The sequence below is a fragment of the Lissotriton helveticus genome, chromosome 10 (assembly GCF_964261635.1).
Source record: "Lissotriton helveticus chromosome 10, aLisHel1.1, whole genome shotgun sequence".
NCBI lineage: Eukaryota > Metazoa > Chordata > Amphibia > Caudata > Salamandridae > Lissotriton > Lissotriton helveticus.
The window spans coordinates 555,272,332-555,291,096 of NC_136071.1; the positions used below are offsets into that span (position 1 = coordinate 555,272,332).

Below are 18,765 nucleotides of genomic sequence, written 5' to 3' on the forward strand. Positions count from 1 at the left end.
TGCCATCTCACGACAAACACAAAACAGATTGACCTAGGTTTACCCACCCCCTGGGAACAAAGATCACAAACAAATTGTAATTCCCAAGGAGTAATATACTTGATTACATGTCCGTGCGGCAAACAGTACGTAGGCATGACACGTAGGAAGATTCGCACCCGCATCACGGAACATCGTAGTACTATTAGATGTGGCAGATCTAATACGAAGTTAACAACACACTTTGTGGAAGCGGGACACACTGAGGAGGATCTAAGATGGACGGTTATAGAGAAACCTAGGTCAGTTTCCCAAGGACAGGATGCAAATAGATCACTTTTTGTCAGGGAACAGAAATGTGTTTTCCGTCTCCGCAGCGACCTACATGGTCTTAATGACGACATACCGTGGCATACCCTGAGTAGATAAACCTTTAGACTCAGGGCTTAGGTTTAATACAGGATATACTGTTGGGAATGGGATTATAAATTTAATATCTACCAACAATATGTTTAGTATATCCTATTAATAAACTGAATGGCTCGCTATGCATAGTGTTGTGAGGTCACTACGTCACCATCCCTCAGTATTTAGGTGTACCATTGTTTTTTGTCATATTATATCGACAATCACAGTATCTGAGCATTTGATGACAATTTGTTATGGTTGGATACTGCGCCCCTTTTAACAGAGATTATTTGTCTTTGCGATTTCCCGACTTTCTTTCGTATCACTTTTTGATCGACAGGGAACTCTCCATGACAGTTATCGTGGTATACTTGTCCCCTCCCTCCTCCTGTTACCTTAGAGAGGTAGTCACTGACGAAACGGCATAGGTTTTAGGATTAGAATATGCACCCTACCCCCTTTCAAGTTATCAGTAAAAGATCATGAAGTTAGGAATGATATAAATTTGCACCGTCACTTGCTTTTTTAAGATACCGGTCTCGCCAGGAGATTTAAACTACATCTCCCTACAGCCCGATGCACGCAGTGACGTCCTTTCATTGGCTCACGTGACGCGCTGCCGGCCCCTTTCCCTTTTCAGGGCGGTAGCACCCGTACGCCATTATCTTTCACGGCGGGCGCCAGTACTGTCTGAGAACTCAATTGGAACAGTAAGCGGGTGCCGGTGCAGAGGGCCTCCTATGATCTTACTTTAGACGGGGTCTTAAAGGCTAACTTATGTAAATCTGTTGGGAGTTTTAGCCCCGTTCCCATGTTTGGAGGACAGCTGCGGGGGTTTCTTTTACTTTGTCAAACTCATCACACAGTGATGGCCGCAGATAGGGTTTACAGACAGAGGTTTTTTTTAAAAATATGAATAACTTCTTGAATTGTATATGTACTGTTACTTTTTCTCTTTGAACACAGGTTGTGTTCTTTGGGACTCCACCCGCCCGACGCCAGTTCGAGCCTTAAGAATTAATAGACTCGGTAAGACATTGTCATATTAAGATTTCGATAGGGTGCATAAATGCCTACGTAACCACATGCAAATATGCAAAGGGATTTCTTTATTCACTCATCTTGCATAGGGAGGCATTTTTGCTTCCCCCGCATACCTCTTTGTTTTTACGACACGTGTGTGTTTTTAACTTGTTACAGCAACAGGCTGTCTGGAGGTTATTATAAATATTAATAGTGGAATACCTCCCCTCATAGATGGGTTTCAATGGCAATTATGGGTTCAAGGGACCATCTATATATACACCTACTGTTTACTTGGGGGATACGCCTTTCAACACCTGTTATTACATAAGAATTATATTTTCACTTAGCATAAACATTATTGTTTCTTCCTATGTCTTTTGTAGTAACAAATGTTCCAAGGGTGTGGAAATACCCCCCAGGTGGTATCCCTCTGATGAATTACTAAATTAAAGGTAAGAGGTGATTAAGGACTGGGACAGATAGACTGTCCTGAAGAAGACCGGCGTGACCCATGTAGTTGAGGGCACTTTGAAACGGTCGAAACATGTTGACCACCGCAGTACAAGGAGGAGTGTTTTAGGATCTTGACCTCCTGCCTAAACACTTGACTATCCTTCACAATTTTTAATCCTGACCCTGGAACCCACGAATAAAGTACAAACGGGTATCCAGGAGCCAGTTTTAATGAGCACGACCTAACTGCACTTTTTGTCTATCACTCACCAAGTCCTTGAGGACAACACGTATTGGTGTGATCACTGTTTGTCACTTTTGTGTTGATCTGTGTTTGTTTTCAGTGTGTTTTTTTGTGTTCCCCCTCCCTATGCTCCGCCCCCTGCGTGGCTATGCGGGGGTGTATTGTAAGCAGACCCGATGATGAAGCATGTCACACACATTGTGTGTGAGTGAGGGCAGTTTTTTCAAATTATTTTGATTTTCTTTCAGCCCATTGTTGTGTCTTTCATGGCTCTTTTTCTCCCCACCCCTCTATGTGCTTGTGTCAATGAACCGATCTATCAGCGAAAGCAATGCCACCACCTCGCATTGCAAAATGCCTTTAGCAAGTTTGTCATTATTGGTGCAATAAGCTTGGATTTGGTAGCAGCTCGATGGCTATCTTTTTAGAAACAAAAACCAACACAAAAATCAAAGACAAGCAAATTGAGAAAGATGAAGCACACAGCTTTATGTTGTGATGCTGCTTGGAGGAGCAGCAGTCGCTCTGACTGTACAACTTTTCTTTAACTTCCAAGGACGACTGTCTGGATGTGCCACTGCATCTGCTATCATTAATCCAAGGACAATAATTTCCTGGGACAATTACAGGTTTTGCTTCCAAACCAGAGCCTGTAATTACCCATAAGCACTCTTAATTTTCTGTCTCTGGGAGCCCTATTGAACAAAGCATGATGCTTGATGGACTTTCGACCAAGCTGCATGTCGAGACTCTACATATATTCATCATGTGGGTGAATGATCAACATGCTGGGGATTCTCAGTGGTTTCAATGGCTAATCTAAGGGGCTTTAGAATGTAGAAACATTCTACGCGGTGAGAAAAACAAGTTATAAATCTTCCAGCATCTCTTGGTGCCACTAACTCTGGTGATGTCAATACTATGACGACCCAACTGGGGACAACTCTTTAATGTTTTCAAACCTCAAAACATGGCTGACAAGAATTTTAACACTGAAATGTAGTGTAGTTATTAGAAGCTGTTGTAAAAACTCAGATCATAAAAGATATAAGTCTTTTAGATAATCAAGAAAAGTTCACTTGTGGGTGGATGGGTTATGGAAGAACAGACAAAAATCCAGACTACTAGGGAGATATGTATGGAACATCAGGGGTGTTCAGATTACATGAACAGCTTCCATATTTTTTCTGTGTAAAATATCAAGTTTCATAACATGTACAACCTATAGTATGGATGTAATTGAAAAAAACACTTTTGTGAACCTGTAGCTTTTTTCTGCTGTAAACATGAATGGATTGAGGCACTTTTTAAAAAGGACACTAAAAATCTATTTCATGATTAAATAAACCTTTTATTCATGAACATATATACCTTAAAAAAGACAATCCAACATTACTAAAACACAAATTTCACTTCATTTTTATAATCCCAAAAGTGCAATATCATGACAGCACAAACCACATTTTTATATTTGAATCAGGTTGCACTGGATGGTACACCATCACAGAATCCTAGATAGTCGCACAGTGATGACAACATTGTTTGCTTTCCCAAACTAGCTTCAAGGCAATTGAGTCTAACTGTTTTCTACATCAGTTAAACAGTACATGCGTGTTTTAGGGCTTAGTTCGGAAAATGAGAATGCCAATGCATGGCTAAGTGTGGACTTCAAACCCAACTGTCTATGACTGTAAGACTGTACCTTAATTTATGCCAATGGTCTACAACTGTGTGATATTGCACTATGCCAAATATCAAAATAAAAAATACAATAAGTAATCAATCCAAAAATAAATAAATACTGCATTTCATATTTTTCTAAAAACTGCTTTTTCCTAAACTAACCAATTTGGACTTGCAGATTCTATTAGGTGCCAAGGTCAAACAATTCATTATTATTGCTAAGAATGTTATCTACACTAATTCAAAGGGGTAAAGGCTGAGACAGTCCCGCTGGAATGTGAGCCTGATTTTCACAGATGTTAAAGGCTTATATGAAAAACAATGGGGCTATTCTACCAGCATCTGAATAGCAATACACCTTGTACTGAGCCTTGGGTTGCTTTCGGTTAAACTTCCTTTTGTCCTTCCGCCCCCACAGACACCAAGTCCTGTAGGCGCAGAGGTCAGTGTGTTCATTGAAGCACACTCATCGGCCAATTAGTAACAGCAGTAACAGGCGTTCTGTTCCTCAATCGCTTTTACCATTTGTTGATCAACGTGAACCGCGAGGAGCTGGTGCCAGTCATAGGAGAAGGGTTGTCTCACATACAACACCTCTAACATGTCTGGCACGTCAACAGGTAACGATGATCTGTCAATATGAATTGAGCTTTATGGTACCAGCATCCTATTTTGAACATGTGGAGCACTATGGAATGGTTCAGGTAGCACCACAGAACACAGCTGAAAACATTTTTATCAGGTGCATGACGAACACACCTTGTAAACACTGAAGTGAAGATGGGCAAGGGGAAACTGGGTTGGGCGGCAGGGAGGTTAAAAACATTCAAAATTTCAACAATTAATAATCATATAAGAGGCAAACAATTTTCACCAAACAATACACTGGAGCGAATCCTTTCCACAGATATCAAAGCAAGACACAAATGGGTTTATAACGTGTGAAACCTTAACAGTGAAGCAACCGTGCAATGAAGTAAAGAGTAAACATGAAGGCCACATGGGTTTCAGTTGGGGTAAAGGTAGGACCGACCAGATGGGCCTAGTAGCTGTTATCAAGCTTTAAGTTTCTTTGAAAGGTGATACAAAGTTGTTTTATGTGAAGACCCAGAATAAAAGGTAAAGCGAATTCCATTTACTCTTCTAATCAGTCTTGAAGTTCCAATAACCGTGGCCGGAGAATTGGCGTTTTCAACAGTCATTTCACCAGTGCTTTTGTTGTGCTATGTTTTTGAGCTTAGCAAATGTACACTAGAGGTCTGATTCAGCTGCCCCATCTCCAATTGGAACTACATTTCCAGGCATAAAAAAAGCTTTTTAGCCAACCCCTTGGACATTATATTATATTACAAGAGTAAATTTTGGTTTTACATAATTTTGATTTTAAATAATTTTTTTGATGCTCAGAGTATACAGGCTTTGCGAAATAAATGTAATTCTTACTAGTAATTCGCAACTGCAAAAGGTGCTTTACTAAAAAGAGTTGGGTTCCTGGTGCAGAGACGCTGCACTGGATAATATACCATAGAGGAAATGCACTAACTCAGCTTTACACGTCATCCATTCTCTTGTGATAAGATTATCACCCCACTGGTATTCTGCATACAGTGCAGGAAACATTGGCTAAATTGTGCGTTGCCCATTAGTACTTGCTGGAGATCGCCAGGGGCACAATCTTATCGAGCATTTGTTATACAGCAAACCTGACAAGATGGATATTAATGTACTTCCATCGTGTGACGACGATGTGGTCTACTGCTAGAAAAACAGTTGTTCTGTCCCTGCACTGGCCGAGCAATTACAGCTCATGCAGATGGCATGTGCAGGAGTCAATGTTAGTACATCATATGAAACTCAACCTGGGATGCACCTGAGAAACACCATCACTAATAGTCTCATTCCGAGTGAGAGCTTTAGTAAGTTTGTACCCTTAAATAATTTTGTGACATAATCTGATTCAATAATTAGGATTATCGCACAAGAGACTTTGGGATTTTCTGATCTGCAAAACTCGGCCACATATAAACATAGAACTCTTGACAGTTTGGGCAAAGCTTTTAGAGAGAAGGCTGAGACGAAATTTGGCAGGAATAGCATTTACTGCCAGTGTCTCTTTATGAAAAATGGTGCACAGGGAGATAATGAAGAGAAAGAACATTAATTTCTCTTTTGTTCTCCTTTTATCCAAACTAAGATCTAAAGAGAAGCCAGTTTCACACCTTAACAAATTCAAAGTGGGAGGAGTAAAACTCGACAAATAAATAATTAAGATAATACACACAACAGTCTGGGACAGATAGAGAAGGGTGCAATATATAGCCAATTAAAAATAATTAAACAAGTCTTACGTACACTAAGTGCCAACCGATGACTGATACCCTCTACATAAGAAATTCGATGTTTAGCCCTTTTGGCCCTCTTGAGTAGAGCATGACAACTAATGTAAGGCAGCCCAACCACAGTCCAAATCTTGATAAATGAAGCTAACTCAAGGTAGCCATGTAATGACTTTGGATAAAATCCCATTCACTGCCACAGTAACACTTGAGATGGAGTCTCAGGAGCTTACATCTTGAAATTATCTGTTCAGAGCATAGCACATAGATGTCCTTTGCTGGGCCATGGCACACAAATTGTTTATCAGTATCTGGGGAAAGCAGGTATCTGAGATGCACTGCTTGAGCACTTATTTGGCACATCAGCCCATGAGTAATTTTGAAGGACAAATAAAAATAATGGTATAAATCGTCTTCGATTTCAGCATACTTATCAATTCAGAGAAGAAGGGTGACTCTATTGTATGTGCTGCCGTTCTTTAAACTGCTATGTGGCATATGCTTGGATGACCATAAAAGTGAGAGCTTCAAGTTTAATTTTTTTTATGAGAGATGAACAGAGATCTTGCAGACTCAATCAGGATGTAAAGAAGTCAAAAGAATAACTAGCCTTGTATTTAGTTCTGCTGCACGGTGGTTTACCATTTTCAATTTGGGCAAACATGGGTAAACGCTAAGGTAGATCTGATGGTGAGATAATCAGCCGCTCAAATTCTTTCAATCTGTAGTAGAGGGCTTTCCTCAAAACCTGTTAACTAAAGGAAGATAGAAAACTTTTCCCAAAAGAAATATGAGTATTTTACACAAACATCATGCACAAATTGTTGCAAGGGACAAAGACTGCAATGTAGACATGCACATCCTTCTACAAAACAAATGTGTCAAGTGTAAAATCAGTGATATAAAAATGATGTATAAAAGAGCAGTGTAATCTTGCTCTGAGCATCAATGATCAAATGCACAAATTGATGAAAAGTCAGGTTACCCAACAGGTAGGGAGGTAGTATGGTAAATGTGAGTTAACCCCAACACTTGAAATATTGTTTTCTTGACTTTTTGCGGTGATATTTAGTTTTGTCTTTATCCTCCTGAATCCCTCACCCGTCTCCTCACACATCTCACCTTTTTACATGTGGGTCACCATTTATTTACTTTTAATTTGCATAGGTTTGGTAGCTTAAAGTTACTTTAATATGCAAGATGCCTTAACTTGGTTACTTTGCTGAGAAAATGAAAACGGAAACATAGAAAAATGTGAGAAAATATCTCCAAATAAATAAGACGAAATAAATATACCAAAAGAATCCACAATGAGGCTGCATAATATAATCTGGTAGAAAATGTTTTGGTTAACAGAATTTAGGACACATTTTTCATTATTTCTTAAAAGTTTCTCCTAATATAAAAAGTACATTTATGTTAGTACTTCGATTAACGCATTGCCTGAGGTTAGCTTTCTTTATGAAAGCAAGACCTTTTTACATAGGGAATTGATGAATTTAAAGTCATTGCACCTTACAGCCACCAATAACAGATCCTATTGTGGAATATGGAAAAAGAGCGACATACAGGTCTAGGAGGTATATGCACATTCTCGCGGCTGAGTTCCATTCCCCACTTTGTACGCTGAAAGAACAGAGCAAAATCAGACTATTATAGTTCATATGCCATTATCTGTCAAAATAAGTCGCATTTCATGACGCTGTGGTTCTTCCTTGCCTGAGGTTGTTCGAGTACTTTAGGAAAGTACATAAAATCAACAAAATCCGTATTAGCTTCTTATGAAATTAAGGTGTTTGCACGCTTATGGCTGTAATGATAGTATACAGATACCGCCAACTACACTTTCAACACATTTGAACACCGTTGACACGTCTGGTTATAGAGAAGATAACTTAGCTGCCATTTGGGTGGGAGTGTAGTTCAAATGTGGCCACACTTGTAGGAGTCTTGAGTGAATAAACCCCCTGAGCCAAGAATAGAGAAAAGATTACAGGATTGTTGTAGCAGCATTGTAGGGAAAATGGAAGACGCATCCACTGAGTGAGAGGAAGGCACACGTCTTTGACAGGCAATCGAGTTTGTAACTAACGTCATTAACTTGTCCGGTCTTTCCTTTTGTAGGCTCAAAAGCTTTTTAAGGCACATGAGAACAGAGACAAGCAAAAACCTACTTTTTCGTTTTCCCCAGTGAAACGGCCTCGGTGTACGTCATGTGAATGAAGTCATAAAGTTGCTTGGCATTGCTTGCGTTTCCCAGAATTGTGGATAGTTTCTCCTCAGACAAGGTGGCTAGCTCTGCGATGCTCTTGACCTGGTTCATTAGCGACCGGCAGTTTTTGGCGTTGATGCCAGGCATTTTCAAGAGAAAGTCCTGAGGTCCGGGATTATATTTTTCAGACTCGGGGATGATATCCGAGTCCGCCGTGATGGCCATGGCGGTGGCTGCGTCAGGCTGCGGCCGGTTCTGCTTCAGCTCCTCAAACAGCTCCGCGGTCGCGTGAGGCGAGGGGCACCAGAGGATGCGCAGCTTCGGAAAATGAAGCGTAAGCAGGGTCACCTTGGAGGTGATGTCATTGACGGAAATTTCTTGGTGAAGGTAACTCCGGGAAGTGAGCGAGAATGACTTGTTGGGGTCAAACTCGATCAGAAGAATTGGCCGCTTATAGTAACGGGACATGGAGATGCACTGCGTGTAGAGACGGCCGTTGTTCAGGGAGCCAATCAAATCACTCACGCTTTTACGCTCCACGCAGATGTCCGGCGTCAGGATGTAATCTCCCACTTCCAGAGTTACTGGCTCGATGTCAATGCCACGCCGATGGATCAAGGCGGGCAGTTCACTGCGGAACTCCCTCATGTCCACTATTATAGTGTGCTGGACGTTCTTCTGCTCCTGTCCTCCTGCAGGAAAAGAAAGAGCATTAGAAACTGTTCAGACAGTCCACACCATAACGCCTCAATTCGCCATACAACAAAGCCTGCATCATAATAATTGTCAGAGAAGTTTTGAATTAATCAACGAGGTTGTAATCTGGCAAATTATTAGATTGTCCTGCAATTTAATGTAGTGCAATTTCCACACGGCTTCGTTGGATCGCATGGTAATTATTTTCAATTTTAATTGTAGATTTACAGGCACAGCTTCATAAGAATTAGAGCGCTTGCATGTTCCAAATATCGAAACACTGCCTCACGATTTCCAGTGAAACCAAATACATAAGCAACCTGACATGGAGGGGCCACCACTATTCATAAGGCCAAAAGCATGGCGCTAGTAGTCTGCACCCATAGTATCCAGCAAGACTGTCACACAAATAACAAGCACTGGCGTTGCCAATAGGTCTCGCAGTAGGAAATTTGGAGGTATTGGTTTTGTAAATGACATTTTATATTTATGTTTTGTGATTTACAATGCCAATACTTTTAACTTTAGCAAATGTGACACTTATATCATTTGTAATGCCACATGTTTTGTATTTACGTGACTTAGATGTATATATCTCACTAATATAAATGTCTTTTTTTGTTAATTAATATTGAAATAAAAGTTATTTATAATGTATAAAATACATTTATCGTTAGTGTCCCGATTTGTAGAGCATGGACATCTAGGAGAGTGCCAGCTGTCCTGTGTCTCTCTATGGTGCAGGGCTTCTGGGTAATAGGGACACGGGGGCTTTCGATGCGTGGCACTGATAGGCTGGATGAACGCCGGTATCTTGCTCGTAACGTAAGCTACATGTGAGTCCCAAAAGATCGAATTTGGTGCGCAGCGGCTGGACTCTGTATAGTTTATTACTACCACGTGTGCTGGTCTTATGCTCCCTGTGGGCTGTTTGTGTTTGGTGTGCGTGTTGCCGTGCGTGAATGGGAGAGAGTCTGTAGGCTGTTTGTGTTTGGTGTGCGTGTTTCCGCGAGTGAAAAGCAGGGGGGTATGCTTGGAAAGAGTGCACGTCTGAATGTTGTCGACGTGTGCGTGTTGCTGTGCGTGAATAATTTTTGCAGTTGTGCCGGTCACAGTCTATTACCTGTCTTGGTGCTAGTTATCCCCAGACCTCTGTCCTTGAATAACTGCATGGATTGGTGTTCCTTGTTATTTCTGTCCCAAAATGATGATTTATTTGCAGACACAAAAGGGTGTTTTAACTCCTCTGACCAAAAATACATTTATCGTTAGTGTTCCGATTTGTAGAGCATGGACATCTAGGAGAGTGCCAGCTGTCCTGTGTCTCTCTATGGTGCTGGGCTTCTGGGTAATAGGGACACGGGGGCTTTCAATGCGTGGCACTGATAGGCTGGATGAACGCCGGTAGCCATCTTGCTCGTAACGTAAGCCACATGTGAGTCCCAAAAGATCGAATTTGGTGCGCAGCGGCTGGACTCTGTATAGTTGTATAGTTCATTACTACCACGTGTGCTGGTCTTATGCTCCCTGTGGGCTGTTTGTGTTTGGTGTGCGTGTTGCCGTGCGTGAATGGGAGAGAGTCTGTAGGCTGTTTGTGTTTGGTGTGCGTGTTTCCGCGAGTGAAAAGCGCGGGGGGGGGGGTAATGCTTGGAAAGAGTGCACGTCTGAATGTTGTCGACGTGTGCGTGTTGCCGTGCGTGAATGGGAGAGAGTCTGTGGGCTGTTTGTGTTTAGTGTGCGTGTTTCCGCGAGTTAAAGGCAGAGGGGGTATGCTTGGAAAGAGAGCACGTCTGAATGTTGTCGACGTGTGCGTGTTGCCGTGCGTGAATGGGAGAGAGTCTGTGGGCTGTTTGTGTTTAGTATGCGTGTTTCCGCGAGTTAAAGGCAGAGGGGGTATGCTTGGAAAGAGTGCACGTCTGAATGTTGTTGACGTGTGCGTGTTGCCGTGCGTGAATGGGAGAGAGCCTGTGGGCTGTTTGTGTTTAGTGTGCGTGTTTCCGCGAGTTAAAGGCAGGGGGGTATGCTTGGAAAGAGTGCACGTCTGAATGTTGTCGTACTTCGGCGAGATAAGCAAGAGGCACGCGCAGGACAGAGAGAAGGTGGGTGGAGGGAGCAGCTTCAATGAGGCGTGGACAAAGTGAAGAGCCAATGAAAAACAACAAAAGCTCGTGAAAAAAAAGTTTATGGCCCAAAAGTGCGTGCCTGTGGCCACGTGAACTCGAAGAAAACCGCACCGAAAAAGCCATAGTTTGACGAGTATTTTGACCACTAGAATTCTCTCCAATCCATTCATGCGGAATGGAAAAGGCGAGACCTAAAAGGGCTGTTTACAGAAAGGGAGAACTCGGAGGGATACTGTAAATACGACTTGGGCAAGGGACCTTAGAAACTCAAGTTGGACAGCCTAAAACTAATAAGGCCAGAAATGGAAAGCAAGAAAAAGTGAGTTTCAAACCACAAAGCCATGGCAAGCAACGGACAGAATGCATTCCAAGGTTAACTTTCTGAAAGTCCCCAAGATGTCTTCAACAAAAGCAGACGGCTTCGACTTAAATAAAACAAGCATTGTCAAAGCCAATGGGTCTCGCCTTTTAGACTTTAGACGGGTTTAGCCATGCAGCACATTATCCTGGTTGCAAAGCCAATAGGTCTTGGAAACCAGAGACTGTGGGGTTCAGGAAAACTATACTATAAACTTCTATAAAGTCCAGTGCTCTCCCCGAAGCAAGATGCACCGACCCTCTATTAACATGAATTGAAATACTTTAACAACATAAGTGCAGTTTGAAATTGTTAAAATAGCAAAATCTAAGCACTTTTCAGTTTACAGAATGTAGGTTAAGTACCCGGGAGCAGAATGGAACACAGGAAGGGGGATCCAATTGGAAGATGACCCTCCATGAAGAGCAAAGGAAACATGAAGCTCTTATGGGTACCATATGGTTTACATGTGATGCTGCACATGGCCAAATCTAGCACTGTTTTACGACCATTTCACAAAGAATTGATTTGATACTATAAGGTTAACGAGCAGCAACTACCCTTTCAAATGATACCTGGAAGTGATAAGGAATATATCTGGCCCTTCCCATACCATCATCACACCCTCCCCCCACAAAACGTCTTAAATGCCCAGCATCTGCAGACAGCAAGAAGTTTCATAATTAAAGGGCATTAAAGATGCATTACGAGGGCAGTGTTTTTTAACCTGTGGTCCTGGGGACACCAGTGGGGTCTGCAACACCTCTCAAGGGGTCCACAAATGCTCAGATAACTAAAACATATCAACAGATTAATAAGGTGTTTGACTAAAGAAGCAAAATTTAAAATATTAAAACATTCTATAAATGTGAAGGAATATGAAAATTTAAAACAAAAATAAGTGGACATCTTTAGACTGATTCAAGGAAGGTTGTCAAACAGAATTTCGTATGGACGATAGGCAGCCACACCTGATCTTTAGAAGAGCGCCAACATTATCATTAAAATTAACATTTTCAATTTTTCATATTTGTTTCTGAATTAAGCAAAATATTTATTCCTTTATGTATTTGTTTGATGAATGCTTGTTTCCATATTTCTGTGTATTGTTTTGCAGTTCAAATATTGAAAATCGTTTAGGCCAGGGTCCCCAGATTCCAGAAATGATGAGGGGGTCCCTGGGTACTAGTAATGATTAAGTAGGGGTCCACAGAAAGCAAAAGGTAAAGAAGTGTTCTCAAATGTCTAGCAAGAGGGTCATGTTGCCCAAATGGCACATCCAAGGAAAGTTTTAGTGAGAGCATGATTGTACAGCACTCTAACCCATCCCCCGCAAAGTACCCCTTCAGGCACACTTATTTCAATCGTTGTGCGAAAAGGTTCACCTCAACTAAAAAGATGAGTGCATTGACTAAATAAACGTGTGATGACTGTGGAAAATTGAATAAAACAAGCTTACGGGTGTGTCTTAACTACTTGTGCAGTTTAGATTGACCAGGAATGATATTCTGCCACTCTCCTCAGTAAATGTACCATGATCCAGTCAGGAAGATAGTGGGATTGAAAGCTTGCAGTTCAGCTTAACAAAATCCTACAAAGTATAAGATTGAGATTGCTTTAAAATTTCAGAGTGGCTATTTTGCCGCTAACAAGATACAAGTTACAACAGGACTCCCATCCAACTAGGTACTTCAACTTTAAAAAAATGCAGTAAATGTGCAACCCCCTCAAAATAGCAGCTTTCAGTGAGAAAAAGATAGCTAGTCAACAAGGTTTTAAGTGGGATGAAAAAACTGGGAGGGGATCTCTCAAAGGGACGTGGCCGATGTAATTATGGGCGTGGCTCAAAAACACCCAAGTAAAAATCTGTGCTTCGCATAGCGTGCGCCCGACTGGTGTTTTGCTGTTTCTGTCACTGCATCCAGATATATACAAGTAACATTATACCTACAACAAAACAGGACTATTGGCTTTGTCAATGGTTGTTAGTTGCATAAGATAAATAAGCAACAACTACAGCTTTGTTGTATATAATATTGGAATTGCTTCAGTTTTGAAATTAGATTGTGAAAGAAATACGAGTCACCTAAAAATACGAGTTACCTAAAATGCAGTGAAGGGTGGCACTGCTGCAGAGTAAAGATTTCTTTTCCACTCCAAGGGTGAGGGCAAAAATGGAGATCCCGATAGAGACCCGTCTCAGCACCTGCTTTTTAGACCTGCCGGTGCTGAGAACAGGCAGGACCCGGCCCACTTAAAGCCCAGCTAGCCAAGCTAAAGTAAAATTCACCAATCGTTAAAACATGCATGGTTGGAAATGCTTTGTTCATGCGCAAACGACAATGGTTAGTCAGAGTGTGCAGGGGCTGCTCTCTTCTGATGCCCTCATTGAGCTTAGCAGATAGGCATCACGGTCTCCAAACAGACGATCACCACCAGCTAGTCAGGATTTACGAAGAAATCTATGCATCAATCTAAAACTCGAAGAAAAGTTTTAGAAACGTCTGTCTGATTCCACCTGCGTTGAGTGTATATAATACTAAACTATATTGGGCAAAAACAACAACGCCCGCCTCTATCCAGCTCCAGTCACTTTACAGCGCACACTGATCATAACACAGAACAACTGCAAAACGCTCCAGCAAAATGGGGATGAACAACTCTCTTATCACTGCCCACATAAAAGAGCCAGGCACAAAGGCACACTCTTCTCTGACCGCCCACTTAACAAACAGCAAGGACTCAATGGCTCCCACCCACTGACCTAGCAAGGTCCTCATGAGTACTACTGTGGATGGAACAAAGAGCGGCCACCCCAACATGTGTACCTAGGCAGTCTGCAACGCTGCAAGACACCGGGCCTATTTCTAGACAGTACAAAAATATCCACTGTTTAAAACGGGGTACATAAGAATCGGTGTTATATGAGCGAATGCTTGTGATAACTGCGTTCTCAAGGCCCGGATAGTGGAAAATACGAAGTCAGCGGCATGAACAACCCACCCTCATTAAAGCTCCTGGTCACCAGTTTCAGATGAACCTTGTGAGAGGATAAGGGGTGTTCACAAAATAATACTGACATGCGCACTGCCAAATAGACATTCATCACCAAATAGGGGTAACTCTTTCTCAACACCGCTGATTAACAATTGCCGCATAGCTTCGTTTTTTCCAGGTAGCCCTGGAACATTTGACAAACAAATGCTTTTTTTTTTTGCAAAAGCGCCCAATGCCACGCTTTCACTATAATCGATGCCGCAGTCCTTTCTTTAGACATGGCTCGTCTAAAGAAAGGGGAACGGCCCCCATTAACGGGAAAGCGCCACACGAGGCGCTTCTAAACATAAACAAAAAAAGTCAATAAGAAAAAAAAATCATGTGGCTGAGTTTGGCACTTCAAATAAAACAAAGGAGCGGCCACCACTGAGGCATGTTGTGCTATTAAACCAAATAATAGAGCGCTAGGAGAGAGCGTGCCTAGCCTGCAACAGCAGGCAGGTGAAAACAATTTCAAGAAATAGTGTTCAGAGGCTGTAAATAAAGACTACCTAGTACCAACAAACATATTAGGGCCAGTCCTTATGGGAGGTTACAAGATGAGACAAGGCAGTACTTAGGAGGGACTACTAAGCCTATAGACCAATGAAAAGCCACAGTTTACAAAGGACAATGACAAGTCAATGAAAATTATGAGCAGAGAGTAGGCGGAGCTTCCAAGTCCATACCTGAATAGAGCATGCTTCACAAGGCAGCGCATGCGCTGCCCAGGCTCGATCGATGATGGGGACAACAGATGGCAGAGTTTGTTGGGAACATTCCACCAAACAGTGCCAAATATTTATTTCACTATATTTAGGTTTTCGTATTGTACAGGTGAGTTGCCCGCTCCCTGGTTCTACGTGTAATTTTTTTTTAACACTCTATGGGATCAGATAATGTCAATAAAATGAAATTGTAAAATGTCTTTATATTCATAACGTTTTTGAGGGAAGCTTTAATGCACACGTAGAATTACAAGTGCAACTAAACTATCACTATACTACATCGCAGTCTGTTCCCATCCAGTTATCGACCCACTGCCTTTATTTACCACATGCACACCTTCCTTCCTGAAGAAAATCTAAAGGTAGAAAAGCCTAAGAAATCCCAACACCCACATAAACTTCCTAAAACTCTTGAGATGGTGGAGACTCGCACTCCCGTAACACTCTGCCCAATATTAAACATCCTTCTCATGTTTCAACCTTTAAAATGCCTCCAAACTGTAGCCCAAAGCACATGTTGCGGTTAACATTATTACACCAGGGATGTATCATTCCACACACTCCCCAGGCTGCTGAGCTCACCGTCTATTAAAAAAGACCCTCAAGAACCACAGTCGGCTTGTAATAAAAACATGTATCCAACCTTTTGAGACATGTCCCATTATACTTTTGATTCATGTTCTCATTCCCATGCGCTGGAAAGATCTCAGAACTCTTGCCCCTGTGGGCTGAAACAGGTAAGAAATAATAACACGTTCCTACTCTCGAGACTGAAAGTAAGCCAACACGCAGCACGCACGTAAATATCGTCTTACATTTTCCGTTCTGGGCCATGGAAATTCAATTAAACAAACACAAAAAAAAGACGCAAAGATTCTCCTCAGGTTATCCAAAAGATCCCAGGCATGTTGCTAGTTCCGAGGTTAAGATATTAGTCAGCAATCAGTAATGTACTCAATTCCTTTCTTCTACACATGCGAGGTCACCAATGTCAGTCACAATTTATAACAACAATCAACAAGTCGATGCTAGGAGTATCTAAATACCTCGCGCCTCTGCATGGGTCAATACATTAAACACTATTACTACTCAAAGCCATTGCACTGTGAGCAAAGGCTGGGCAAAATGTTTACACCCACCCTTGGCAATGGCATATGACAAGAACACAGCTATGAACTACTATAGTCACCCTGGTGGACATGGCTTGCTCTAACACACATGAGGGCAGCCAAGATAGCATAATTACAAACCATGTCTCTACGGGCGGCCTTCTACCACAGCAGCCTAAAAAAACAAAGCAATTACATAAAATCCTTTGGAAGGGTGGAACTAACTCCTACACCTAGGTGCACCAGGTGGGTTTTGGACTACAGTTGCATTTCCTGAATTACACAAGAAGAGACCAGCAGAGCATAGTTTTGCAGCTCGTTCATCAAACAGTCAACAAGGTGAGCTGAGAATACAGTAAGACGTTTGGTAGACCTGCCCCTTTCTACCAGTGGCGGCTCCTCCGCAAAGGCGGAGGAGCGGCGCCTGACTGCATTGCGAGCAGTGGATAAAATAAAAATAAGATGATAACACTATCATTCTAATTTTCCAGTCTGTGGGTCGGGCGGGGCTTGGATTGGCTGTGGCATAGCCAGCAAGGGGAGGAGTTGTTGGCACTTAAGTGGGCATGACTGCTTGGCCGACCGTCTTGGCCCAGCCAAACAGTCATGTGCACTATGCATGGTCCCCACCAGGCTGTAATGAACAGCCTGGTGAGGAACATGCACAGGCTCCCATTGCCTGTCTGAGCGCTGAACCACGGCGCTCAGACCGATCACAACGCTGCACTACACTGAACCCGCAGAGTGCTTCCTGCTTCAAGTAGGAACAGAAGAGGAAGACGCGAGACGAGGCTGCGTTATAGGAGTAAGGTACGTCATTTTTTAAAATGTATTTTCATATCCATCCCCACCCTGCAATACTTGGTGGCAGCCGCGAATGCCTTCAACTGGATAATCTATTAGAAAGCAGAAAAGTGAAATCTCTGAGAAAAGCAGAAAAACGACCAAGGTGGCTAACAATTAGCCCAGCTTGAAAAATCGCAAAGGCTGGTTTCAGCTAAACATTCTGCATGCTAGAGGCCAAAGAGAAGCAAAATATGCAGAAAGCTCCAATGCAACAAACACAACACCCTATCACAGTAGTCTTTCTTTTGTGTGGGGAAACAAAGAATTCTTCAAGTCAAGTTATTACGTATACATGCTAATGAGAGAGGGCCTTGTGGGATTTCCCTTTATCTTTGCATAGTCTTATGTTCTTCATAAACTGTATTAAATCTCTAACTTTCTAAAACAAAGACCTCTATGCCAATGAGAATGAAGACTACTTGAGAATTTGTAAACCTACTAAAAGAATCACACCCAGTGAGGTAGAAAATCACTTTCAATGTACGTTATCCACCCCTGGACTTTACTACTTTTATAAAGGGCTTTATTATGAGTATGGCGATCCTAAATGTAAATGTAGTATACTTGTAAAGCGCACAGCTGCCCCAGCAACGGGGCGTCCCGGCGCTGTATAACTCTGGGGAACCCGTCCTGGCTTTCCCTGTGGGATGGTCCCTTGCTGGGAGTCCCCAAGGTGGAGCCAGGCATCCCCGGAATTGGTGGGGCCGTTGTGGAGATTAGGCAAGCTAATGCCCAGAGTTGCAGAGTGGAACCCCTGATTAGAGTAAGCACCGAAGCGAGAATTATCGAGTCCGCTGACCAAGGTCCACGACCCTGCCGCGTTGGGAATTGAACCCTGTTCCCAGGCTGACTTCTGCTCTCAGGCCTGCCGCCTCTAACCAGTGAGCCACACTACTCCACTAAAGACCACTGTACTCGTGGTGGCGGTCCGACTACCGCTACTACTGCGGATCTGCCGCAGTATTGTGTGGTCGGACCGTCATGAGACTACCGGCTCCGCCGGGATCAAGAATACCCGCTGAGCTGACGATCTGCAACTGGCCTCACTATGCCGGCAGTTCCGATGCTGGCATCGCCGAGCATATTAGGAGTTGGCTTTCCACCACCCATTTCATGGCAGGGAAACCGCCATGAATAGGGTGGCAGAAAGGCAACTAAGGGGGCCCTAACATGGCCCCCTGCCACTTCTGGTCCTAGGGGTGCATGCAGGGGGAACACGTTGTGGCCCTGGAATTGCACCCCTGTTCCTGCACAGTGTGGCATGCATGCCACACCGTGCAGGAATGTGTTGCAGGCACAGTCACAGCGACGGTCTGCTGTTAAGGCTCTCCCATAAGCCTTATACAGCTACCGCCGTGAGACCGCCGCAGCACAGCCCGCCCTGTATTAAAACTTCTAATCCAGCAGGCGGGAGCACGACGGGCTTGGCGGTCCTCCTGTCAGCGTAGCAGTGGCAGGTTAACAGGAGGAGCACCAAAGTCATAATAAGGCCCTACGTCTCAACGTACTTTTGCTATGCATTAGATTT

At 42.8% G+C, this 18,765-nt stretch overlaps 1 protein-coding gene across 2 annotated transcripts in view; it reads right to left on the reverse strand.

The window, feature by feature from the left end:
• Window positions 1-3,440: 3,440 nt before the first annotated feature.
• ERCC4 (ERCC excision repair 4, endonuclease catalytic subunit) overlaps window positions 3,441-18,765 on the reverse strand; it is a 338,934-nt gene continuing 323,609 nt past the window's right edge. For both annotated transcript variants that reach the window (XM_078663097.1, XM_078663096.1), the window contains exon 11: window positions 3,441-9,033. In XM_078663097.1, the coding sequence (XP_078519223.1) occupies window positions 8,300-9,033 (734 nt within the window). In that variant the 3' untranslated portion in view covers window positions 3,441-8,299. The remainder of the gene's footprint in view (window positions 9,034-18,765) is intronic.